Source organism: Accipiter gentilis, chromosome Z (assembly GCF_929443795.1).
Source record: "Accipiter gentilis chromosome Z, bAccGen1.1, whole genome shotgun sequence".
In the NCBI taxonomy this organism is placed as follows: Eukaryota; Metazoa; Chordata; class Aves; order Accipitriformes; family Accipitridae; genus Astur; species Astur gentilis.
The window spans coordinates 85,991,782-86,019,493 of NC_064919.1; the positions used below are offsets into that span (position 1 = coordinate 85,991,782).

General features: G+C 47.8%; 1 protein-coding gene across 4 annotated transcripts in view; it reads left to right on the forward strand.

The window, feature by feature from the left end:
• CTIF (cap binding complex dependent translation initiation factor) overlaps positions 1-27,712 on the forward strand; it is a 141,604-nt gene that overhangs the window by 65,753 nt on the left and 48,139 nt on the right. For all 4 annotated transcript variants that reach the window (XM_049794680.1, XM_049794681.1, XM_049794682.1 and 1 more), the window contains one exon: positions 12,506-12,582. In XM_049794680.1, the coding sequence (XP_049650637.1) occupies positions 12,506-12,582 (77 nt within the window). The remainder of the gene's footprint in view (positions 1-12,505; positions 12,583-27,712) is intronic.

Genomic DNA, 27,712 nt, shown 5'->3' on the forward strand with positions numbered 1-27,712 from the left:
GAGAGCCACATCCAGGGGCCAGGTTCAAGGAGGCTTCTGCCCTGGAAGATGAGGACTGTGGTAGCTGGGGGTTTCTGCTGGAGTTTTAAGGAGTCTGTCTGCGTTGGGAGCCGTGTACAGTAGGAACAGTCATCAGCCTCATCTTACGTGCACCTCGTCTCACTGGTTAGGATCGTTTCCCCCATGGAAACCATCAAGAATTTCCGTTATTTCCTTTCCTGAGGCTTTGTTTGGGTGGGGATTTCTGGAAGGTATTTCACAGGCAGGTATAATTAAAGAAAGACATTCTTTGCCTGGAGGCTAGACAAGGTTTCTTTAAAACCAAGCCTTTAGCGTGGTGGCAAAACAGAAACCATTTGTTGCCTGGTCCGATGGAGGGGAGTTTGGGGAAAGGGGGGAGCTAATCAGCTGGGAATCATCCCAGTTAAACACCACACACCAGGGTTAAGGCCCTTATCCAGCAAATCCTTGAAATATGTGCTTAATTTTAAGTCCCCCTGACTTCAATCTGTTTACTCTTGTGCTTAACTTTAAGCATGTGCCTAAGTGCTTGGCTGGCGCAGGGCCAAGGGAAATAGTAGATTTAGGAGCAGATTCGCATAAGGTAAAATGCTTTACTGGACTGAAGTCCCATTGGACAGCGGATGCTATAGCAGGTCTAGGATGATGGAAGGGGATGATGCTGCATATCCCAGCTCCGTCAAGTTATTCAGCGTTGGGTACCACAGACCTGGGGCTGGGCTCGCCTTACGGGGAGCATCCTACCAGTGTAGTCTCTGAACGGGTACCTTAATTTCAGTGTCTGTATTTCACTGTTCTGAAGGTACTGGCCTCACCCGTAGCCTTGTGTATACCACAAACCAGTCTTAGGAAAAAAATCTAATTTTTTCCTCTTAATTGAGAGAGAGGAACATTTTAGTGGAGGAAAATAGCCTTGATTTTATCATCAGAAGAGGAAGGAGAGCAGATTATATGACCTGACTAATAAATCTTCATAGGAATTTGCGTGGCTGCATTAACACTTATAACAAAAAGGACTCCTGTATTAACACAAGCTTTTATAATGGCTTTATCTTCTTCTTTTCTGTTCCAAGCTAATTCCTGAAAGCCTTCTTTTAATCCCCCTTTTGCTCATCCAGCCTGGACTTCTTAGAATGGCAAAGGGGTTTTTTTTTCTTTATTTTTAATCTATGAATGACAGCACTTAAAGCTAATAACTGTAGCCGTGGCATGCACGAAAATGAAAAGCCACCATCAGAAAACAAGATCTGTGTTTTCTGAAAACACCACTACCAGGGGTTAAGGGAAATCTGCAGCTGGAACAAATACAGCGCTCATCTAACTTCCTCAATAACTCTGCTGGGGGAGCGGGCAGTTGCCAGATGAAGGAAGCGTGGTTAGCCATCGAGTCTTTGAATGCAGCTCCGTTTCCCCCTCAAACCCATGGAATTTATATTAACCTCCAGCTTTTCTTAGCTGGTGGGAATTTTTTTTTATTATTATTATTATTTTTTTTGCATGAGGAAGAGCCTCACTTTTGTTGCTTCGGTTTGTCAGAGGAGTGGAGGAGACTGTTCTGCTCCTCACGTGGCGTTCTTGCTGGCAAAAGGCCATGGATGTTAAATGAATAATTTTTGGCATTGATAAGGAGAGAAAGGCTGAAGCTGCCAAGCACAGAGACGCAGGCGTCTGATGACTTGATTTCGGGAAGGGCAGGCTTGAGCCATCCAGGCTTGCCGGGTTGTCTCCGATCCCAGCAGAGATGCAGGCAGGAGGAAGGACTCCACGTCCTCTTGTACCTGGGTGTAGCTATATACAGCGGGCAAAGAGCAGTACGCAAGGATGTCTAAAACTGCTTTCGGTAAGGTACTTGGCTACCTAATTTAAGCTATAGGTAGACCCTTAGGAGAGCTAGTAGCATGGGAGACCTCATTTTGCATCCTGGGGCTGCCGTAGGGTCCCTGCGTGACTTCAGAGCCACTGTGAAGGCATAGCATCTGTAGGATGCTTATGGCCACAGTGCTGACGGTGGCGGGCAGGGGTGCTGGACAGAGAAAGGAGCTGGCTGAACGGACACGGGGGATGTGCTGGTTGCCAAAATTCCTGGCTCTCTTTGGTAGTGAGCAGTTTGACAGCTGCTCCTGAGTTGTTCGTAAGGCAGTGCATCTGCTCAGGGCTGCCTGCAGTTTTCCCGTCGTGTCCTTTTCTGCTCAGCAGTCATACCGCTCTTGGTGACTGCTATCGCAGATCCTTCTCAGCTTTTGGAGCTCAGTACTGCCCTTCACACATCCATGATCCTGCCAGCAAGAAGGGCACCAAGGAAAGGAGAAAGGAGCTAAAAAAGCCCTAATGAGGAGGGGCAATGTGACCCGAGACATCCCAGTAAGCAAGATCTTTGGTTCTGGTCGCTTGGCACATGAAACTATCCAGGAGTTGGGTTGGTTTGTTGAGTTTTGTTGCTGGTTCTTCTTTGTTCCCACTTGGTTCTGATGAAACACCTGAAGGCGCATCACGTCTTGGCCAATGTGAAATGAATTGAAGGGGTTTCACCCAGCTCCTGGCAGTCATCACAGAAGCAGCCATAACTTATGCTTTCACTGGCAGGAAAGCTAATGTTTGAACAATGCCTGGAGAACGTGCACTTTCTCAGTATCTTTGGAGCTGTCATCATTGATGTTCAGTATTTCCAAGACACGGGAAGAGTGGATACAGCCATCTTGCTGCCTGTCGTGTAGCAGCTTTTGGATAAAAAGCAGTTTTTCAGGACTTTTTTTGGTGGAAGTGCCAGATCCATTTCCAAGTGTCACATTTGGAGATTGCTGTAAAGCAGCAACAAACTTGCTTTTTTTATTCTTCCTCAGTTTACTGTTCAAAGTAGTCCATGGCTCCCAGAAGTCTGCAAAGCACCAGTGAAAAACCACCGGTATAATTAATGTATGATGTGATATGATTGATGTTCTGTGGCAAGTGCATAATGTTTTCTGTGCTCATCCCTGTATTAAAACTCATTACAGCAGAAGGAATCTTAGTCCTCGATGCATAAAAAGAAAATCCTGGGAGGGAGCAGACAGACACTCAAGAAGCAGTTTCTTCCATCCAGGTACAAACTGCCAGTAACCTGGCAAGGAGAAAGTCAAGCCCTTGTGTTGCACAGCCCACGCTCCTGCAAAGGAATGGGACTTTTCAAAGGGAAGAATGAGGCTTTTATAGGATTAAATTGGCATTTGCACATCGGGGTATTTTCCGAGCTAGGGTGGCTGTGACATGGGATCCTTGCTTGCTCTCTCCGGGCTGAGCTAGACTAAGCAGAGACTTCAGAAAGGAGAAAAAACATTTCTTTGTGGTATAGTCCCAGGGAGAGTACATTGGCTGTGTCTTCAGCCAACTGCAAACAGGAGTATCTGTTGTGTGAAAATGTTTCTAGTACAATACAAGGGTCTTGAAGAAGGAGAGGATAGTGATATTCTGCACAGTGTGCTTCAGCCTTGAAGGTCTACGAGAAAGATCCGCTGATAGACCAAAAGGGGCTGCCACCACCACGACCCTGTTAAAGGTGATGGCAAAATTCCCTTTTGCTTCAGTGGTGCAGTGTATGGATCACAGCGATATGGATCATGGCAAATAATGCTCGTTGACTTATTAACTATTGCCTGCAATCTTAGGGTATTGTGAAACTTCATGCACTTGGAAGGCCTCCAACGGGAAGTGCCAAGGGCTGAGCGGTGAGAAAGTTCTCCTAGCACCTCTGGATCTACCCACGTTGAAAGAAAAGAGAAGCCACCTCTTGTTTGTAAGGTTACAAAGTTATCACTCTGCAAATAAGGAGTTTCATCACTGTTGGACTGTCCCAACTCCTGGGATCTAGCATGAGCTGGAGCTCCTATGGGCTGAAACCCCAGTCTACCCAAGAGGAGAAGATTTGTGGGGGCCTGGTTCTGGGGGACTGCACAAATGCATGTGGAAAACATGCAATCTTTTGGTAATAATAAGGGTGAAAAGAAAGTATACTTGCATACAGCCCTTACCTTCTGCTGAGAGCGATGCTGAGATTCGAGGTGAGCACACCCAGCCAGAGGAGGCTGTACTGATGCTGTGGATTGCACAGAGGTTCAACAGACTCTCCAGTTTAGATGATGACCTGGATTCTGGTCCTAAACTCTCTGGTGTCCTATGGGGTCTATTTAGAGGTCACCTTAAAAATTCATCAGGGAGGTCCCTATTCTGCCTGCAGGTTTCTTCCTCGCGTCGCCATCCACCACAATGGCACGAAATGGGGGGTGTTGAGGGTGGATGGCGAATGAAGGGTGGTAAGCTTTGAAGGGGACAAGAGATGGGGAAAACCAGACTGGGGAACGTGAAAAATATAGAGGAAAAGTATATTTTAAAGAAATGTGAGGTCCCAGAGGGACTGAAATAGCTCAAGTTACAAATATTCCCATAGCAACTTCATAACACTCGTAAGTCCCAGCTAAAGCAATTCCTCCCTCACCCCCAAACTAGCACAGGCCAAGGAAAATTTAGGAAAAACTTTTCAGAGCAGTGCAGCTCTTTCTCAGGATGAGCTTGGGCTACCTGGTCGGACCTCAAACCAAATACCAGGTGTGGTGCCTCCTAGTTGCAAGTGTTGTGGGTGGTATTTATTCCCAATATTAGCTGAAAAAGGCTCCCTTTTCCAGGGAAAGCAAACCCAGGTCACCAATGCTATTTATTTTGATGATTCTTTATATACTCTACATTTAAGGACTCCAAGCAATGGTGTGGTTATATCTATATTTACTGGATAAATGTATTTATTTATGGATGTGATGCTTTACTGCTGATAGTAAGGTTTGTTTTTAAGTCTGACCGGGGTAGAGGAAATACATACAAATAAACAATAAACCTAAACAACACTAAAATAACATCAGTTAAAACAATTAGAGTTACTTCCACTTGCAAAGTATTGTTCCCATTTTGCTATAACATGGGAAAAAACTCCGTTTCCTAAGTCAGCTTGTAACCGATTCTGGATTTGCGGATTCTTGTAACAAAAGGGGATTTCTTTTGTCTGTTATTTATACTCTTCCTATGGCACCGCATGTCCGTGTCGCTGTGTCTGGAGCACCCTGTTTCAATGCAGCAGCGTTTCCAGCTTGTCCCCATCTCGGTGGCTCAGCCAGGGCTTGGTGGCACTGGTTGGGCATTTCTTCCTGCCCATTCTGGTTGCACTGATGTGCACGTGTGTGTTTGCAGAGGCAGTTCCTCCTAGGAGACTTTGTCCTGGATTTTAAAGTTTTATTATCTCTGAATTATGTATAATTCAGGAGCTTAGGGGCCAGGAGTTAAAAATAGACCCCGGAAAACTCACTGTCAGTAATCAGCAGAAGGCATTGAGGAAGGTTCAGGGTATGTTTCACTTGGGATGCTTTGCCTAATTATTCGAATGCTTTAATTGCATTTGCATCCTTCACCCCGCACAGGGAGTTTCATGCTGGGTTATTCTGCCATTCTGTGTGTCTTTTGTTTCATCCCAGAGCTGGCTGCAGAGGGATGAGGTGGGACAGCTTAGCTGCCACCAAGTATTTAATGCCACCAACTATTTAATGCCATTTTAAATGCTGTCTTCCCTCTACCTGTGTGTCTGCTGCCTGCCAGGAGTTGACAGCAAACACCAAGGAAAGGTGGTGGGAAGATATGGGTCTAAATGATACTTCTTCGGGTCCGAGACTGCATGTGTAGAGTCTGTAATTCATTAAAACACCCACCATTTCGTGAGAGGGGACGTATAAACCAGCATTAATACTCAGCAAGTGGAAATCCAGGAGGCTGCATCCTTGGGGCAACGTGGGAGGGCAGACCCCTATAGAGAATAGCACCAGTGTTTTTAATGATAACTAGAGAGTGGTGTTTAGCTGTGACTGTCATCGTCACAGCCATCGCTCCTCTGTGCTCCCACTCTTTCTTTGGGAAAAGAGTCTCTTCCAAGGTGCTCATCACCAAGGCACGCGTGCTGCAGCTACGCGTTCAGCATTTGCTGGCAATGTATGATTTAAATTGTGCTCCCCAAAGATGCAGTTAATCAGGAAATCCTCCAAACTGGGACATCTCCCAAGAAACAACTTCCTATGCCTCCCATTTGAGGCACATTGTGCCATGCCATGATTTATCAGGCAAGCACGTCCTACTGTCAAGGTCCCACAGAGCATCCCTCCTCTGCCGTGGGGCTTGTCGGATCAGCAGTGGCAAAGCCGGAGGAGTTTTGCTCCTCTTCCAGCTCCTGGGTGGCTGGAAACTAAGTCCTCTTTGCCAACGCTATAGTTTAATTTAGCCCTGGCTCCAATGATTGAGGTTGAAGAAAGCATCCTTGGAAGTGGCCAGGACCCATGTGTGCTGCGTTGTGGGTGAGGAGTGGTGGGAGAGCCACAACTGTGAAGTGCTGTAAGGATTTACCTGCCTTTTATCTTAGGTGAGGAGTATGTTGTAAAATCGTTGCACTTTCTATTCTATTGAAGTTGAGCACCAATTGATTCCTTATACAGAAGCAACTATTATTATAAGCACCTTCCAGGAAAAATGAATAGCTTGCAATTTGAAGGAACAGATTTATCACTGAAATTTTAACAGAGAGGAAATCATTTCCAGGCGGCTTCCTGACATTGTTTGGTATTCTTCCATGGCTTCCAAAGCAGGTCAAGGCTTTGGTTTGTTGCTCAGCCCTCTCCTTTCAAGAGGTAAAAAATTCCCCTCGTGTAAGAGAGGAGAATGGGTTGCAGGCCAGCACAGTGGGAGTTCCTGGAAGGGGAAGAGGCAACAGCAAGCAGCCTCCATGGAGATGGCTCTACTGGAAGTGCCCACAGGAGTTATGTGTGTTGACAAATGCTGGCAGGGGCTGGGTGGAGGTGATGGGGATGATGCTGGTGGGGAGGTAGCAGCACCTTTGCCACGTTTTTCATGTGCAATTGGATGGCTGGGATGGTTGTACTGAGCATTGGCACATTCAATCCCATAGGCATCAGGAGTGTGGGACTGGCGCAGCAGCAGTTAAATATACCTGCTGTCCCAGACTTCCCTACCACGGATAATCCATCCTATAGGCAGATGAAAGCCTTATCGCGGTGTGTTGCAAGTCGCTGGGTTGGTTTCTGCGGATCATTTCTGGAACCACAATATATTTTTTCACTCTCCCTCCAACCTCGGTATTTCTGTTGTCACCTTTGCGCAGGCAGATGGGGCGTCTTTGGGGCTGCCGTGAACCCAGCCCCACCTCACCCTTCCCACCTCCCCAGAAAATAAATCCCACCCTGAACTTTGTGTGCAATAAAACTGAGTGAAACTCGCAGTGCCTACCGCAGGCCTAATAACCTGTTTGTTCAGTTCAGGCCTTCTGCAACCATTTGTTTAAGATAAGCAAGGGTGGAGATGTTTCTCGAGGGCACAAAAGGCTCTTGAGATAAAGCTTATGCGGACTGATCCTGCCTTATCGCCAGATCATTTCTTTTCCTTCTCTCATCACCCCAGCATTGTTTTTTTCCATCAGTCCAGTTGCTTTTCTCAACCTTCTGTTCACTCTCAGGGTTTCAGTGTCGCTTTTTCCCATTCAGGCATCTGCACCTGCTTGACCATCATAGGCTGGGAGCATTTCTGCTGCATGGGCATTGTCTACAGAAAAGGCTGAATGAGTGGGTATGAGCGAAGACAGTCACTTTGTGGGACAAAGTTTCACACCTGACAGTCAGGCTATGTTAACCAGACATGAAGACCATGGGGACGAAGCAATGAACCCCAACCTCTCCTAGCAGCATAGAATTTTACAGGTCTTTGTGAAACGCCCATGAATTTGGTCATCCCAGGCAACAGTTGCACCTTTGAAGGGCAGAAGTGGAGGAGAAAGAGGGAGGGTGCAGGTTGGTCCCAAATAGGACCATCCCTTTTATAAGGCAGTTGTTGTCGGATGCTGAAGGAGTCCCTGGGGTTCGCTCCCTAAAGGTGGTCACAGAAGGACCAGCAGCAACAAAACCCCCTGCTTCATTTCTGCTTATCTCCTTGTGATTTGCGACATGATTTACCATCACCAGTAAAAGGCAAAGCTGGTGTCTTCCTCCAACTTCTTCAGCTGCTGCTGCTGCAGAGAAGGCATGAGAAAAACAATAGCAAAGCTCCTGCTCGTAGCAGGACAGCTCTAAACCCAACCATTTCCCTCCTCTGGTCCTGCCCCACTTCCTTGTGTCCCTCCCAGGCCAGTATAATGCAGGTTACTGGGCTGAGATGTAGGATGGGCTGGCTCAGGAGAGGGATGTTACTGGGGAGGGACAGGTATTGGTAGGGAGAGAGGCAGAAGCTCTTGGGTTGCTGCACATTGCCAACAAGATCTTGATAGCTTTTTATTTGTTCTTTCATTAAACTTTGATGTAAATGGGTCTGGGGCAGCGGAGAGGCAGCTGCCGGCTTTCTGCATTCCCACGGGCAGGTGGACGGGGTTGAAGGTTGGGCTGACACCTTCATTAGGAAGGTGAAGCACAAAAAGAGTGCACGTGGGCATCGAACCTGCTCCCTTCTGCCGTCTGCAGCAACTTTGGTAGATGACAGATTTCCCTTGATGTATGCTAGCTGGCCATATGACAGTCACCTAAGCTTGCCAGACATCACCTTCCCTTCTCCCAGAGCTGCTTTCCTCAAAACATCTAAAAATTAATACACACATCACAAAATAGCTGATCTCTAGGGGACTGGCCCGAAGAGCAGGCCTGTCTTGAATGCCCCTTCTTTTCCAGAGCTATTGGCCTTTCTTGTTAGAGCATGCATGTTTATGATTTAAACTTGACATACATGTACATGCATTAGGAATCCCGTGGGCTTCTCAGGTTCAGCTCCAAGCTTCCCACCACGTAAACCGCAGAGTGTTTAGCTCCAAAATGGAAAATGACCCCTATTAGCAATCCTTCCTGAGACGATGGGCTCCTTGTTCTTTGCTTTTCCCACACCCCTTGCTTCCAGAACTAGCAACACTGAAATGTTGGTTTGTTATGTTCTCCTCCAGCCACCTGAAAATAAATATCAAAATAAAACTGATGTGGGAGAGACCAAATGTGATTTTGCTGCCCACTGAGAAGTTGCAAACTCGCCTGTGAAAACCGTGAGCACCTGGGCTTAATGGTGGCTTCTGGCCCAAGCAGGAGCAAAACCCATCCCTCTTGTCTAGGTCTTCTTGTAGACCCATTGCGGAGCAGAGGGTGGTCTTCTGCCTTGCAAGACTTTTCCCTTTGTTCACGGATTTCAGCTTCATAAAGAGTGTATCCACTGAAAAATGGAAGAGCTGCATTTCAGATCCACGTTGTCCTCAGCGAGCCAGCTCTATTGAAGGCACTTCCATTGCTATCCTGCATGACCCGTGGACGGGAGCAGCCTCCAGACAAACCCAAGAGCCATTCCAGGCACTCACCGTGCTCTTGGGTCTTTGGCCCGTTCTCCAACCACTCCGCACTTCTTACAAGTTGCTGATATTTCCTTTTACATCAGCTTGCTGCACAAAAAAGTGGACTTTTGTCCCTTCCAAATTTAGCTCTCTTAGGCACCAAAATAGACAAGAGTAGGGGTCGGTGACTGTTTTTTTTCCAAAACATTGTCTCATGACTAGGACTAAGGAAAGGAACTGCTCGGCTGAAGAAGGGAGATGCTTGACTTTCCTAATGGGGACACGAAGTTCTCCTCTGTTCCAGCACAGGCAGTGTCCAGGAGTGCTGCTTGGATTAGGAGCCTTATTCTCATGTATTTAATCCATCTCTCACCCCAGTGTGGTCTGCTGCTGGTGGGCAGAGGTCTGAGGAAGCACAGGGATGCTCTGCAAGGAGGACATGCAGCAACACACCACCATACATACGGTTTCTAGCTGGAAAGAGCAGAAGGGCAGCTCCTGAGACTTTAATGTGAGGCTTCACATTGAGAAGATTGGTGCTTTAGGTCCTTGTGTTCTGCAGGGATAGTTTCATTTTTCCAGGGTAATTGTATTTGCACATGTGTCTGCAATGCAGCTTAAATTCTTAAAAAAAACCCAAGCTTTAGCCTGCTGTGGTAGTACAACATTTGGAAACAGCCTCACTGAGTATTGTACTATTTTTAGCCTGATTTCCTAAACTAGCGTGGCTGATGTGATTGGGCTGTGTGCGTCTGTTTCCTCTCTTCCTTTTCTCATTCACTTTGGTACCTGTTAGCCAATTTCAAGCAAATTTACAAAGGAACAGAGATCTCAGAGATATTAAGCTCCTCCTATGTATTCACTGAAAATAAGTGATTGGGAAAATAAGTGATGAGGAAGACTCAAACCACAGCCCTCAGTAATGAAGAAGGTTCAGTATGATTCTAATCTCATACACATCAAAGATGTCTAATACTTCCAAGACTCCTTGACGATGAGGTGTTTGGCTGCAGGAGAAGCCCAAGTCTGACCTGGTTAACTAGGTGATAACCCAACCACAGCCCCAGGAGAGCAGGTTGCCAGTTTTCCCTACTCCTAAACTACCTCCTCTTAGTCAAAGATGGGTTATGTTTGAGTGCTGAGATAAGATCTAGGGAGCATGAGGAGGGCTATTCCTGGTGCTGGGTGCAGGGACATGAGCAGAGGACCACAGAACAATGTGCGTCGCTGAGCAGATCCTCTCTGAATGAGCAGATCTGCAAGAAAACTAAAGCAACTTCATGTAATGATGGCCCCTGTACCATTGCTATGAGGGATCATGTAGGATGCTCTGGTTGGTGTGGCACCTCTGGGTGTTAAGGGTGTTTTAGTGGGAGAGAAGGATAATTTGGTCACCAAGAGTGGGTACTACTCTTGAACATGCTTTCTAATGCATGTGCTAAACCATAATCATGGTGCATCCGATTTTCACTGGAAGAGTTAAAAGTGAAGAAGAAAGTTAAAAGGGAAGCTACCTTCTCAGGAAGCACGCTTCAAGACTGCAGCCAAAGCAAGGTTCAAATGGGGACACGCAAGGTTCAAATGGGGACGTGCAAGCCAGCAGCAGGACTTACGCAAGGGCTTGGTGAGTTCTTCATTGTTTGAAGTCTCGAAGAGCGCAGGTCTCTGAAGTCGAAGGCTCCAGCTGCCGTGGGAGCTGTAGGGTTACCACAGTAGCAGTTTCTCCAGGCTCTTTGCAGATGGCCAGGGTGGATGGTCACACTGAACCCTGTTGGTCTTGGACTTGGGGATGTCTTCTCTGGTCTGCAAGCCTAAATTCATTACCATCCCCAGCAACCTTTCTCCTCTGTTACATCTTCCACCAGAGGACCTCAAAATATTATTGTCTCAGTAATCGCTACTAAAATTAACCGTCATTTTTAAGGCTCTTCACACAGAGAGAAAGGGCCTTTTTTTTGAAGTTGGTGTGTTATGTTGTCATGCCAATGTGACAAAGCAGCTGCTCGATGAGACGCATTCCCACCCAGCCCTTGGCCTTGCCCAGGCTGCTGCTTCATGGCCCCTCACGCATGGTGATTCACCAGCAGTGGCTGGGGCTCCAACGTTAAGATAGATTGTGATGAAAATAAAAGAAGCAACTTTTACAGGGCTTTTATTGCCAGCCGGGGAGGTACAATACTGCATAAATAAAATTCATTACGGTTATGACAGCTCTGTGGTCCCTGGAAAATAAATAATACTTTGCACTTACATAGCGCCTTTCATCCAGGAACCTCAGAGCTCTTTGCTCACATTAACGAAGCCTCACGATGTCCATAGTAGGATGGTAAATACAGCATCCCCCTTATCAGATGAACATACCAAGTCAGAGAGTCGGCACCTTCAGTGGAGAGAGGACAAGACAGCAGCTTGAGTTACACACAGCTCTTCCACTGATGTGACCAGGGCAAATTATTTAACGTCCTGGTCATCTCAGTTGTTTCCAGTAGGTGGATGCCACCCGTCCCTGCCCCAGGGGTGGCATGGGTTGACTAGCTCACAGTGGACAAGCACAGCAAGATGCTCATGACAAAGTTGTCAGCTTGCTAAAGGCATGGGGGCACAGCCCCAACAGACCAGCTAGCTGTGGCTCAGTTTCCTTACTCCAGTATCCTCAAAATGCTGCTGAGCATCGTCCCCTTACAGACATTTTTACAGCGGAGTTTTAGATAAATAAATAAACCTGAAGGAAACAACCCAGTGAAAGTAGATGATTTAAGTGCATCAGTATCAGCAGTGTTGCGTGTGAAGTGGGTGAATTCTCCGTAGATTGTGTATATTGGGATCCATCCATATGTGGTGCAGTTATTCGCTCTGTGTGCTTTCTGCCCGTACAGCAATTGCAGATAACATCATTCCCTGCTCATTGCAATGGCCCTGAGAGGGTACAACAAGTCTGTGGATTTCCAGACCTGCTTCGATAGGGTCTGAGATGTTGTAAAGATGTTTGGTTGGAAACTGTTTCTTTTGTCATGCTCACGTGTTGGCTGTACAGCTCTGTCTCATTCTGACTCCTTCCATATTAATGCCTCTTTTATCTTGGAGCTGATCGCTGCTTTTCCCTCTGTTTTCCAGGGTTACCATCCGTTGCCTCATGAAGCTGAAATCGCACACACCAAAAAGCTGTTCAGAAGGAGGAGAAACGACCGGAGGTAGGTGAAACCTTTTTAAGGTTTTTTTTAATCTCTTCTTCATTGCACATCTTCCCCCACTGTCTCATGGAGTGTCTTTGGACAATACTGCTGTTTAGCAGCTGCCAGCATTGGATTAATGCATAAACCCTTATTTGAGCACTAATGTCCTGAAAATGCAGAGTCTGTCCATCCCCCTGGTTTGTCTTTTAAACCTAGGGAATGTCCTGTATTGCTCCAGGAGTATCTTAAGGACCTCCTCTTCCCATTATACTTATTCCAGCATAGCGAGATCTCCCCACTTGTATTAGAAGAGGCAGCTGGCAAGGTATTATCTGTAAAAGCTTTGAGTCCTTGTGACTTGCTTCCTCTTTTTCTACTGAAAAGCAAAATTTGCTGACTTTCAGGGTCGCCTGCAAAGTGGGTATGGTTGAGAGGGGTGTGCAGCAAGCATCAGATGCCTGTCTGTGTGAAGGAGGGGATGTGCTAAATAGGCAGCTGAGTTCCTGTGACATTGGTGATTTCAATCCATTGAGTTAATTTAATTGGGTCAATTGGATATTTAATTGTGTAAATTACATATTTAATTATATGAGGGCATCTAGAGTCCTTGATAGGAATCGTGACTATGGTTAAATGTGAAAATAAGCAGGGAATAAGGGAGTTAGTTGTACATGCAGCTTTATTTCTGCTGGCATGTTCTGCTGTGGCTGAGATGACACAACCAGGGCAATAAAGCATTTCTAAAACAGGGACTTTGCAAGGTTAATGTTATTTAACAGGAGAAAAAGTGGCCAATGTTTTCTTCCAGAGTGATCTGAAATCTGTGTCTGAGCTGTGATGCCTCACAGGGGGATTTTTTGGGGAGTCCTTTAGACACCTGTAATAGTTGTTGGAGTATGTCCTCAAATCTCCCCATCACTTCTCGACTTGTGATCAGCCATGATGTAGTTAATTCTGTGCTTGGTTTGGTTTTCCCAAATCTTCCTGAGGGACCAAAAAACAGCTGAGCGGAGTTTGCTCAGGCATCCTAGAAACATTCTTCTGTGGGCAGGGCAGTTCGTCAGCAGCAAATGCCATTTTCTGTCCTCTTTGGGGCTCCCTCCTTTTTTTTTCTTGTATGTAATTTAAAAGACAATTTCATCTTGTGATTTAGGGAAAAAAAAGAGCTTGTTTCAGCTGGGTCGCAGCCCTGTGATCGCTGAAACATAGTTAAAACCAAGCTGAAGTCTGCTTGTCTTGCAAGAGAGAGCTGGGTAGGCTTTCTTGCAGTGCTGGGCTGGGCTCGCTGAGAAATGCAGTGGAGGTTGGAGCATCCTGCTCCCATCCTGGCTCACTGAGGGGGTCTTCCTCCGCCATCCAAAGAGTGCATGATGCTGCGGGAGAGGAGACCTGCAGAGCCAAGGGGTCTCCTGCCTGAAGCCCCATGCCCAAAGCTGCACTGGACCAGAGCCATGGAACTGCATGTTCGTTCTTCCCTCCCAAGCGAAAAACCAGCTGGTCCAAGGGTTCACGCCAGACATGTATTTCTATTTCTTTTTCCTTCTGGTCCCTTCAGATAAACCATCAGCAGACAGAAGCATTCAGCCCCACAGGGCATCTCTGTCTCCCACACAGATGGCAAGGAGAGATAGCAAAAGAAACTGCCTTGGGCTGGGGCTGGAAGATTGTGGGGTGAGATACAGCCCAGACCACCTAGCACTGGGATAATATCCCAGGAGGAGAGATGGAAGCCTTAAAACCCAGTTGCTATCGCATCATGCGGGAGGAGACATGGGACAGTTTCAGCCCTAAGTGGTCATGAATGAAATAAAATGGAAAGAGCAGAGGGGATGCAGTCCTGCCCAAGTTCTGCATGGACACCCATGGCGGTGTCCAAGCTTAGACAGAAAAACATACTTATTTTAATTGCAAAAAAGCTAAGAGGCCCAGGTTGAGGGAGTGGAGTGAAACAACAGTCTCTTAAATAATTATTTAAGCTGAAAAGGCACAGTCCCATCGCCTAGACTTCAGCTGGGGACCTCAGCAGCCCCCCTCTCCCTGTGCCACATGGTTTGATGATGGGGGTTTTCAGGGTCCCCTTACCTCTGCGGTGCGTTTGGGACTAGGAGGGCAGTTTTAGTCCTTCTAGTGTCACTTGAGATGTCCCCAGAGAGCACTCGCTCCTTAAAATTGATTTCTATCAGTAAGTGAGGTCTCAGAATGGTTATTTTATGAGAAAAACGTGGTAGAAATAGGGGGGAAAAAGGGAATAGGAAAAAAACCCCAGACTGTACTGGAGCACAAACAGGTTACAAAGCTGTTCACACTTTATTGCAGTGCTATTATCTTAATGTGCCAGGCATCATTCTGAGGGAGAAAGGCTTTATTTCAGAGCTGGTGGGGCCACACAGGTGGTATAAACATCCCTCAGGATGAGATTTTATGGCCAGAAAAACAGTTGGGAGTTACAGGCTTTTTGTTTTAAACCTCATCTGGATACAGAGAGACTCAAAATTGCAAGACTGTGGATGGGGCATGGGAGGCAATGAAGCTTGGGAGAAGCTGAGCAGGGCCATTTGGTGGTGCGTGGGTTGGGAGGGAGGTTAGGAAGCAGCTCTGGATGCCTGGACTCAAGGGAAGAAGAGCTCATTTCTTAGAAAGGGGTTGGTAGCAGCCGAGGATGGGAGCAGGGCTGACGTGCAATGGAGTTGCAAGAAGAAAAGAGATTGTCCTGCTCCATTGGTTAGAAGCAGGTGTGGCCTCAAAGCCTTGGCACAGTTGGGTCTGGTTTTTATCAGGCAGCTTTTCCCCTTCTCCTGAAGGTGGTGAGCAATGGGCCCTAAACAGCACCCCACACCCCACAAGCAATGCCTGTCCACGGTGCACCAGCTCTCCCCGCCCAGGATCCATCTCAGCCAAGAAAGGGGACACATCCCAGGTGACCATGGTAGGCATCCTCCTGCCATGTGCAGGAGTCGCAAGTGGACCTCCAGCTTGGGTTGAGGAGTGACCCCCAGGCTGACCTCTGCATGACGCACAGGTCCAGCTGACCTTGCCTGGTTGTAGCTGACCTTCAGGTTGGCTGGTACTTTATATAACAAAGCTATTATAAAAGAGCTGATAAAATACATTGGTACCCAGAAATCTGCCTATTTTTTTCCAGCTGGTCTTATAAATGATACTGGCTACCCCGCAGAGCATGTGCAGGCTCCTTTCCCCTCCCTGATGGTGACATTCAGAAGGGACCACATCTTGGGACAGCAAAGCACCTTTTGTTTCTCATGCAAAACGACGCTGACGTCCGGCTGTGCTGTAAATAGCACCCATCCCCGCTTCCTTCCCGTCACCTTTCCTCGGGAAATGCTGTCACCGCATTGCGGAGAAGCGCGGCTCACCTACCCTGAGGTCTCTGCCGTGCACCTTTCACTCCCCTGGGGAGAAACAACCCTATGGGCGTGCAACCATAGCTCTCTCCTTGCATATATGTTATGTATTTACATTCCACAAGTCATTTTTCCATGGGATGCGTGCTTCATTTGTTACATAAGATAGATATTGGAAGAGCAAATTAGAGGTGTCATTAAAACAGGCTTCGACTTTCCCAGTTAAGGACCACTATGGGTCTGTTGGACACATTTTTGGTAACAGCGATCAACATCAGAGCTGCATCTGGTGGAGGATTTGATTGCACAAGGTGTTGTAAAAGCCTACAGGAGGTGGTGAGGTCCTTGCTGCAAAGAGCTTATAATCAGAGCAGGAGACCAGGGAGAGATATCAACCTCCCCACCTCACCCTGCAGAAATCCCACACCGGGTGTTTTCTCTGTTGGTTTAGAGACACGAGCTATAAGTGCCACCTCCTTATGAGGGTGATAGAGGGCATCACTGCTTGATGGGATCACTGAAGGAGAGGAGCAGAGGCAAGTTTTTTCATAGATGTCCATGTGAGCAAGTGTTACACACCAATGAGGGTTTTATTGTCCCAAACGCTAATCCACCGTTTGCTGCCACACAAGACCCACCCTACGTAGATGTCACCAAAGGCAACTTGTTTTGACGTCCCATGGGCAAGCACCTCTGGGGAAGGAGGGACTTTCCCTGGGTGGTGGCAGGACCTCTGCTGCCCTTCTCTACTGCAAGCAGTCGAGAGAAAAAAATAGACTGGGATATGGGGCACAACGGACCCATTTCTCAAGTCCTCTCCTCTGACCTTTCCCAACCCAATGCCTCTCTACTAGTGGAGCACAAGCTGTGCTGTGATGTGGTCTCCTTGGTCAGGTGGGCTCTGAGTTTCGCCCCTTGTTTTTCAAAAAGTTCCTGAAAAAGCCATTTCTTAAGTTTCCATCGAAGTATTGCAAATCAGTTTCGTGCTGCACAGGGTTTCTCCAGTTCCCATGGCATCCTGGTATGATGTGTTCTGGGATGGAGGGTCTGGCCGGCACAACCCCATGGCCCAGAAATGCACGCACAGAGGCTTGCCCCAGCCTTGTAGGAGTGATAAGAAATGTTGCCCAGCTTAGACAGGATTTACAAGGAATATATGGAGTTGCAATGGGTTAAGACAGGTGAGTTTGTACCTACTTCTTGGTCTTCTGGTTAACAGACTACTGAAATTGTTCAGCATCACCTAAGGAAATGGACAGTTTTGCTGAGGACCAGAAAAAGGTTGCTGGGAAAGTCTTAAAAAGGTTGCGCCATTGTAATCACATTGGTTCGATGACTTCTTTTTGGATTCAAAAGTCAAATTAGGTTGAATACCTTACCAAAAGGAAATCCTCATGTGTGTGTAGGTGCTGGCTGATATCTCACAGGGCTTTTAGTGGTCAATCTATGGGCAAAGAAAGGAGAGGAGGACAGAGGGAATTGCAGCCCCATGTCTTGTGGAGGATGGAGTAAAAGCCGAAGAGTTAATCAATCCCCTCTTTCCAAAAGGCATCTGAATTCCTCTTTTCAATAGAAAAGGCATGGATCTCTTGTGCTTCCTCCATGCACAGCTGGTGTGTCTCCAGGATTTGGGATGACCAGAGCCAGAAGGAGCTGCTCTGCCTGTCCCAGCCAGGGCTGTTGGGGACCACGGCCAGCCTCGGGTGAACGACCATCACCCTTAGCTGTGGCTGAGCTTCGTGTCATCTCCTCCTTCTCCTGTTGGATGGAGGTTTAAGAGGGGTGTTTCTGCACTTGGGAAATCCATCCTTCATAAAGCCTTTGCATGGGGATAAGGAGCTGGAGCAGAACACTGCGTAGGTCCTCCTGGTTCATACATGGAGAGAAGGGGTGGGAGCAAAGAGGCTCGTGTGCTTTCCCCACGTCCCTTCAGCGTGCCCCAAATACTTATGGCTTTTGACAACAGGATTACAGAAATGTCCCTGAGTTTTCTCATGCATTGTCCCAATTTGCTTCCTACCGTTAACTTGGCTTTACACTTAAATGATCAGGAAAAAACAGTCTGGATTTTTTGTGTGTGTGTGTGTGTGTGTTGTTTTCTGGTTTTAATTAGATTCAGAGCTGGGGGAGGCAGAAATATCCTTCTTCCCCGGAGAGCCCCGGGTGGCTGTCAGGGACAGTTTCCTCTTCCTGAAGCAGGAGGGTTGTGTAAGCACCGCTGACCCCTCCTGCTCACGCCCACGCCAAAAAACGGGTTAGCTGGGGTGAGTGCGCGGGGGCGGGCACCCCTGTCCTGACTCCCCGATCAGAGTCCACATTGCTGAGGGACCTCCCGGGGCTCATCCCAACCCATCCACGTGGCCCCGGCCAGGGTCTCGCACAGAGGCGAGCGTGGTCCTGCATAGGGACGGCCCGAAGGACGGTCACGGCGGGCTCAGGGCCAGGCAGGGAATGTCCCAGATCCGCCGGTGGCTCCGTCGAGGAGCGTAGGCAAGCTGTGATACATTTCTTTTCCCATTATATTTGATTTTACAGACCCTCAGGGACACTCAACCACCTACAGTGATTAGTTCAGCTGATTAAGCTGCTTTTCCTCTTGTGGCAAACTTCTTTTGTGAAGGGTTTTCAATAGCCACGCTGCTTGGGACATTGTTCCTGTACAATTTCCTTTCAAAACACCATAAAGGGCACTCTACCACTTTACCCTGTCATAAAACATCACAGGAATCAGCTTTGCCCAGCTTGCTCCTTCAAGGGCAAGATCTCCTCATTGAGGGAGAAGGTATGGGGTCGGGTGGGAGTTGCAGGACTGCATGATGGAGCCATTAGCAGGGGGAATTTGAGATGAGATGAGACATAAAGCAAAAGTTTTCTGCTGGTTGGTTTTTTTGCTGTCTGTTAATGTGAGGATCCAGGGTCACCCAGGGAAATAAAGGATAAAATAAACTTGAAAGCCCAGAGAAGGAAATGCTGCTTCTCACATATCGGCTGGTTCAGCCTTGCCCGGCAGAGACTGGGAGCGGATGCAGATGCTCTCGAGGTACCTGGGGGTAAACGGCGCAGGGGGAGAAGGGCTATTTCTGCCGAAGAAGCGTACTGCCGTGAACAGCAAGTGGATAAAACGGGTCATTGAATTAATTAATACTGGAAACCAGAGGAAGGTCTGCCTTGATTGCCACCAAGGGAGTAACAGTTGTAGGGAACTGGATGGGGTTGCAGTGGCACAAGATCCTTCCTCCCCGTGTTTGTAGTTACTCCCATGCCCTCTCGCGAGGCTATCGGGTAGATCTGTACCAAGACGTAGTGTCACCGGGACCTGGTTAGTCTATCAGCTGCTCTTTGGGCAAGGCGGTGATGGAGCAGGGCAGAGATGGTATCAGGAGGGGACAAGCAGGAGCCTCTTCGACCCGCGGAGCCGCGCTGGCCAGACACACTGGCATCGCCCAGCCCCGCTGCCCTTCCTTCCAGGCATCGAGGAGCAGGCTCTGCCAGGGGTCATGATGCTGGGACGCCATTCCCGGGAGGAGATTGTTGAGAACAAAGCCTGCACCAGGCTCGCCATTGAAGAAGCAGTTCTTGAATGATCAAAAAGCCACCTCGTGACGACCCGCGGGCATCCGGCTGCGGGTGACTCAGCCACGGGCGGAGCTGCTGGGCAGCACTGCAGCTTCTTGTCAAGAGGGACCTCTTGGAGCTGAGATCTGGAGGTGGTTTGGCTCCATCAAGACCCCTTGTTGCCTTTGCACCACAGTCTGGGCTTAGTGAACAGGACACAGCATGGCATGGGACTGTAATAGTCCAACGCCATCCCTGTGCAGGAATCCCAGCCCTGGTACCTACAGGACACAGATGATCTAATAGCTCTGCAGAAGCCATCTGAAGTTCAACCAAGTTTATATCTAGCATCAGTCCTAGACTGGCTCATCTAAGAGTGACTTGCCTGCCCCAGCACCATCCTCAGAGCTGCACACGTAGGGTCTTCCCATTAGCCGAGCGGTCCATGTGAAACACCAGTAGCAGTAAGGTGGAGCAGTTGGTATTTAGCATCTATCGGGGGGGGGGCGTTGTTTTGCCTGTCACCCATGTCTCAGTCTGTGGTGGGGTGAGTAGGGGTTTTCCACCCAGCTGCTCTTGTTTCTGCCGTGGTAATCAGCGCTAAGCCCTTACGCACTTGAGGGTGTTGGTGAAAATATGCCCAGCCATGAGTCACCCCTGAAGGCAGATGGTGCGGCTGCGATCACGCCGGCAAAACGCACCACGAAAGGCGATGCCATATTTACAGCTCCTTTCTCGACGCTAGCAACAACTAAAAGGATTTTGCATTTCATGTGATGCGGGGAAAACATACTTCTGTAAATATCAGAGTGCTCTGCAGGCTCAAGACTAATGTAAAGAGAAAGATAAACCTTCGTGAGTTCGACAGGACACGCTCTACATGAGTAGAACTTCAGGAGATGCGTATCCATTACCATTCTCCATATCTGCTTCGTCCTCCTTGTGTGCCTAGCTAACAACATGGTGCAGAAGGGTTAAAAGATTCTCATCTAAGCAAATTTAATCCTTTCCTTTCATTGTTCCTTTTTTTTTAATGCCAGGAGGCAGTGGCAGGAGAGAGCCGGGTGCATTTCCCAGCTGCAGGGTTGCCACCTCTCTATTGAGAGCGGCTTTGTCATTACATAAAAACTCTACAACACAAGACTTTTTATTCCCTTTTTTTTTTATGATCTTGGCGACTGAAGTGACCCCTGTCCTGCAGACTAAATTTAACCTGAATTGCCAAGCTGCCAGTAGACTTTATGGCATCAGGAGGCTTTTGCAGGTTGTTTTTCTCCATCTCTGCAGCTGATTGAGACTTTCTGTACCATCAGCAAAACATTTTACCGTTATGAAACCTCAATAGAAATGTAATGGCCTGCTGGATAAGCTCAGGATCTTATGATGTTACCTCACAGAAAGCAAAATAATTGCTCCAGCAAAAAATCTGGGAGAACTTCAGTGTGTGGCTGTGGTGGAGGGACACCTGATTTCATCAAAACTCGGTATTTATTAGGTATCTTGTTCCTGTGCGGCAGCAGGGGCTGTTCTGGAGGACCGTGAGTTGTTAACACCGACAGCTCTTTTGCTGCTCCTTTTCTGCTGCTGCCCATTCTTGTGAGCATTAGGGAACGGGGAGCAGGAGCTCATGGTGGCTCTACAACTAGGGAGAAGGTTAGCAAGGCAACTGCTCTTGTGTCCAGGGCCTTGGTGGGGAGGACATGGGAGACCTCATTTTAGTTCTCAGCTTCATCAGAGACTGCTGGGCTTCACCTTTCTGATCGCAGGTGCTATTTCACATGTCCTAGCATATTGTGAAATCCATGCAAGGAGCTAGCAGACACCGGACCTTGTGAAACCTGCCCCAAAATGGGGTGGGAGCCAGACAAGATGCCATAAAGCATCTCCAGTGACACCACCAGCTGAATCTCACCGCGTGTGTCCATAACTATGTTGACCGTATAAGAACTGGGTGCCAAAGTTCCCGTTACGCTCAGAGGGGATGCAGTCAGCGGAGTTCGGAGGATGGTTCACCTCAGCATGAAGCAGGCGTTATGGCCAGGTGAGTCCCTCCCCAGTCTCCACCACCTGTAACTGGTTGGGCTGCCACGGAGTTTAGATCCCCACCTCGCATTTGTCCTCTGACATCGCAGACACCTAAAATTGGGCAAATTGAACCCACCCTCTGCGTGATGCTGTGTAACCCCCTCCTCATGCCTATGTCCTCCATGCGTTAAATGCATCTCGCTGCTGTAAGCTGATTGGGGAGCAGTTCTGTATGCTGAGCATGTAGGCACAGGGACTGAGGGTCTCCACCATGGCACCCTAGTAAAAGTCCTGCGCAAGACTGAACTTTGTGAGCAACCCTACAATAATCCAGCGCTGTGTGGAGAGGAGGAAGGATTCCCCTTCCCCTGGGACAAGGTGGGAATTCCCAAAGGTGGCAATCACAGATGCATGGAGAGCCCTGGAAAGCTTCTCACCGAGACCTTCCAGCCCCCACATAAGAAAAATTAGTCTTGCCATCTTATGAGAACAGGTTTCCTTGCTTTATTTTGCCTTCCCATGTTGACCAGAACCAAGGAAGTCTGAAAAACAAAGAGCTGTGGGAGGACCTGAGCCAAAACACCTCACACCAGAGGAAGCGCTGGGACACGGATTTGTTTCTCGGCTCTCTTCAACAAGAACAAAGACTTGAGACTGGGCATCCCATTGTGTCCCATCTCATGGAGTGGAAATCTCTTCTCAGCCAAGGAAAGCAAGGGTTTCCACTGAGACATTTTCATGCTCACAGAGAGTGCCACCTTGGCACTTCTTGAGAAGCTTTAGGGGCAGCAGTCTCCACTTCAGACCATGCTTGCCATAAGTATTTCTGGTGTCTGAAGAAAATGTGCTTGTGTCTGTACCTGGAAGATGCACGTGGCTGATGAGATCCCTCACCTGCATTTAGTTCAACCCTTTGTTGAGGCTGCCTGGCTTCACTGGCCAGAGCAAGCCCCCCTTACCCATCAGCTGGGTAGGTAGACCCTGCCAAGGTCTACCAGGCAAGCTGGCTTGATGCTGCTAATGAGCAGGAGTTGACACCAGTCACTGGTGTTTCATCAGCCTGGGTGAAGTGTGTCGTAGGCTTTTTTTGCCCTCGTTTCTTCATAAACAGGTGTCAACAGAATGGTTGTCATCACAGGTGGAAGGGTTTAGCCCTGAGCCCCTTAAAGGCATTGCCAACTCCTACTACAATCCCTAACTCGTTTTCACTTCAATTAACAATTTGCACCTTCTTCTAGAAGGTTTCTTCTACAAGGGAGCTGGTGGGTGGATGCCCAGTTGATGAATCTGGTATGTCCTAAGGCAGGAGCTGGCTGAACTGGGGGAGGTCTGAGGAGACAGTGGTATCTCAGGACATGCATGGCAGTGATGCTTTTGGCACTTATGTTTCAGGCAAAACGTGAGCTGACTCAAACCCTTGGAGTTGGGTGGGATTTGGGGATTTGGTTGATGAGCTGTAGAGTCCTCAGCTCTGCCTAAGCTGTATTGTGGATGTATATGTTCTCCCTTGGATTTGGTCCTAAACGTTAAGAGAAAAGAAATATATATGCCTGGGGGGTCATGGGCGCATGAAATCATGGGAGGATTGGGAATGGATGCTAAAGTAGTGTGGCTTGTAGTCCTATGTGTGAATTTTAAACCTATTTTCTAGCTTGTATTTAAAGGATGATATTACTTCATTTTCCATGGAAATCTGCTATTCTGCATTCATTATTATCTGATTCTGAGTTGTCAGGCATCTTCTTCCTGTCCACTGTTTCATCTCATAGAAAAATGGTTTTCCCTCTTGTTTTTCCCCTCCTTATCTTTCACTGTCTGCTTAGAGATATATACACACACACATATATAACCAAGATATCTATATATACAACCAAATTGTCCCAGCGTTTTGTCTCGCAAAATGCTTTCTCAGTGGGACTTTACCGAAAGAAAACTCCACACTTGTTCCCACATGCATCATGTGGGCAAGTCAAGAGGTTGGGATCACACTTGCACGCATCCTCTTTCGGTCAGGTAGTTTTTGTGCTGGAAAGATTACTAAGAAAAGCCCGACCATCGCTTGGGAGCGTGCCATGCAAGATATTTATTTGAAAACTCTTTACAATAAGCTGGCAGCCCGTATTGATGCAATTTTCACGCTATCTTGAAGGGTTGCACTATTTCCAGAGCCGCTCCCATGCCGATCTATTCATGGCCAGTGCTAGGGCTCCTTTCACAAATAAAAATAGGCACAGGAATGGCCCTCACCCTGGATTTTAAGATTGCAAGTTATTTTGGGTGAAGGCGAAGGTGAACGTGTTTTACGGCTGACATGAACGTGTTGTTTTTAAGGCTGTGAAATTTTGGAAGAGCCTTAGAAACCCGTTCTCAGAGGTCACCAGGACAAACCTCTCCTGCTGGGCAAGTGAATAGAAATGAGTTCATAATTACAGAGTATAGTAGCAACACGTTTGCTTTTTCACCATTTTAATTGAGGTTTTCAGAGAGGAAGAGAACTTAAAACAATACAGAAATGTCTTTTGTTCTTCCAGGGTCATTTACTGAGAGCTTTGCAGTGAGAGGAGAGGATGTTTATTAACGAAAGCAACAATATCAAGACGTTATTTTAGTGTCGAAGTGCTGTTCCTAGCTGGAACAAAACAAAATGTTTTGGATGGACTGGGTACTTGCTGAAAACTAGCATCAAGCTAAATGATTTGCAGTGCATTTATTGGACTCAACAAATGGTGTTGAAACAGAAGAAGGAGAGAGGAAGGGAAGGAATTGAAAATGTTGAAACACCCTTTTCCTTCTCAGTAGGATTTCCAAGTCAAATTAATTAGGTTTAATGGCACGTGGGTCAGAACCCCTGAAGCAGCATCTGGAAGTCAGGTTTTCATCCTCCTCCTCCTTATACTCCTGTCTTCTCTATGCCCTTCTGGGAGCTGATGGGGGTTACTGGAGCCACCATGGAGACTCTCTTTGGGGGTGCTGAGGGAACATCCCAAACCCACTGGGGATGTCATGGCTGTCCATGCTGAGCAGGGTGCAGAGGAGTTGAGCCAGCATAATGGTGGCTGTGGAAAGCTGCTGTTCATGGGAAACCTCTTCTGAGCAAACTCAGGACCAATAATATTTTTTTATTTTATTTTTGAGGAAAAAGTAAGTCTCTAGTGGTGTACTTGCCTGCAATGATGAGTAGTAATGCTAGCATCTAGCTAAATCATAGTATTTACCGTGTAATGATGCAAAAAACTCTTCTAGGCAGCTGAAAGCACCTAAGCAGAGATGCTATTAAAATAATAGCTGCTGTCCTGTTTATGATTTAGAAACTTTGAACCAGTGGTGAAGGACAGGCCATGTTTTCAGGAACAACCGCACTAAAGGTGCATCTCAGAAAGGAATCATAGAAAATCTCGAGTTGGAAGGATCCCACAAGGATCGAGTCCAACTCCCTGCTCCTTGCAGGACTACCTAAAGCTAAACTATATGACTAAGAAAGCTGCGCTGGCTGAAGCTGAGGGTCCTGGACAACAAGGTGAAGAACTCCTTATTGGTGTGCTGGTCCTTCACAATGAGGTTCCTCAAGGATTAAGTGTTCATACGCATGAAAATCCCAAGTAAACAGTCAGCACGTGCCCCTCCTGCCTGAGCAGAGCCAGCGGTTGCAGGGCATCAGCTGAGGGGTTGGTTACAGGCAATTTAGAGACAGATCATCATTTCTTTCAGTTTGATTGTCCACAACATTGCTGGGAGTTATTACACTAAATTAATTCTCCGAACTGCAGGTCCCCAGAGGACAATATTGTCTTGGTGGTTTGTTCCTAAAAGGGCTCAGCTGGGTGATTGCGTTACTGCGGCTTAATGAATTACGGCACGTGAGCTGGGCAGCAGTAATTGCCTGTGCATGCTGCTGGCTGTGCGTGCAGAGTGCCTAATGCTGCAACCCCTCCACCCAGCTGGGAGATAACTCACCTTATCTTATGGTTGCCATGTGGTCCTGCATTAGCAGAGGGGCAGGAGTTTTTCATTTGCAATTAGATTTGCTAGTGGTGGGCTGGAGCTGGTCGGGAGGTCAGTAAGAGCAGGAGGAGAGCTGTGATGGGTCACACCAGACCACCTGGCTTGGTGACAAGCAATGGATACCAGGAGGAGTGTGAGAAGAACAGGGTATCCATGTAATGCTGCTTCCCAGCAGTGCTCCCCTCTTCTTAACAGTTGGACTTGACGATCTTAAGGTTCCTTTCCAACCGAAATGCTTCTGTGATTCTCCAGGAATTTACACTTTGAGGATCTGCAGGACCACATTTTCTCACCTGTGTCCAGTAGCTCCTGATGGATTTTCCTTTCATGAATGTGGCAACATGCTTTTTGAAACCTTGTAAATGCCTGGTACTCGCATCTCATGTAGAGTAGCTCCACAGTTTAACTGTGCAATATGTGAAGAAATACCTCCTTTTGCTTATTTTGAACCATCCTTCTTTTCATGTCACAAGAGTTAAAGTGCTCCCGTGGCTTTGCCTGCAGACTAAGTGCCTGTTGAGCACTACCTTAGCTCTTCAGTTGTGTTCAGCAAAGTGGGAGTTGGCATTTAAAACAGGTTTTGCCATTTTGAAAGCAAGACCATCAACAGAAGCATTCAGCAGTACCTGCTCTGAGGTCATAAAATCATAGAATAGTTTGGGTGGGAAGGGACCTTTAAAGGTCACCTAGTCCAGCCCCCCTGCCATGAGCAGGGACATCTTCCACTAGATCAGGTTGCTCAGAGCCCCGTCCAACCTGACCTGGAATGTTCCCAGGGATGGGGCATCCACCACATCTCTGGGCAACCTCTCCGGGCAACCTCTCCCAGTGCCTTGCCACCCTCATCGTAAAACATTTCTTCCTTCTGTCTAGTCTGAATCTCCCCTCTTTTAGTTTAAAACCATTTTCCCTTGTCCCATCGCTACAGGCCCTACTAAAAACTCTGTCTCCATCTTTCTTCTAAGCCCCCTTTAAGTACTGAAAGGCCACAATAAGGTCCTCCCAGAGCCTTCTCTTCTCCAGGCTGAACAACCCCAACTCTCTCAGCCTGCCCTCATAGGAGAGGGGTTCCAGCCCTCGGGTCATTTTTGTGGCCCTCCACTCAGGGCACCTTGGTCATCTTGGCTGTATTGGTGTTGCTTTGGTAGCTCATGATGTGACTGGCTTATTTTTAATCAACCTGGCAGGAAAGTCCTCATTGTGTGAGCGAGCATAGGGTGCTATTGGGTCAATCAGCTGTAGGACGAGTCAGAGGGAAGCAAGGCAAGCGCTGTCCCCAGGGAAGACAGCCAGAGATTAAACAGTGCTGTGGTGGTTTGTTGTCCAGCAACCTCAAAGTGCTTTTTGGCAGAGGGCTGCTTTCAGCATCCCCCCTTTCCCTGCAAGGAAACTGAGGCAGAAAAGAGGGAAGGGGCTGTGGTTGGACCTTCCCCCACCACAGACCTTGCAGTGAACCCGTGGCCACCAGATCTTCGTATGTGCGAACCCCTTCACCCATGAGACCGTCCTTCAAGGCTGCTCTTTCAGTGTCAAGTAGTGCAAAACACAACCGTCTACGTGATGCTATTTCAGCCGGCCAGAATTGAGGGAAGGAAATATAGCGGCAGGTTCCTCTGCACTAGGAAACTGATCTGTTATTGAAATGGCTTTCTCTTTGGTGGAGTGTTTCCGGCACGGCTCCTCAGTACTGGAAATGGGTTTATCCATCTACACGTTGTTTTCCAGCATGAGTTCATGGAGGTGTTGTCAGCAGCTGGTTGCTGGAGTAAATATAAAGTGAAATAACTTGTTTCTTTCTCCTGCTTTCAATTCTCAAATATAAATGTGCTGTTGCTGGTGATCACTTGGAACGAGCACCGCGGGCCTTCTGCTGCCAGGTTGCTCTCCCAAGTTATCTGGCAACTGAACTGAGAGGTAAGGGCAAGCAGAGGTTGATGCTTTCAATGGGTAAAAAAAGGTTTTATGGCATCGCCTGTGTCACACGAGGTCTCTCCGTGAGACCTGGCCCATTTGAAGAAGCCCAGCAGCACTTCAGCAGTGTGGCTGCACAGTTTGGGTGGTGACTTCCAGTTTTTGGCTATGGCAAGTAGCCACCCCCTCTGCAGGAGAGCATTTACCACCCAGCCCTTCTCCCTGCAAGCCCAAGCTGGGGACGTTGGCCCCGGAGACCTGGGAGGGAGCAACATGCTGAAGCTTTGCAGGGC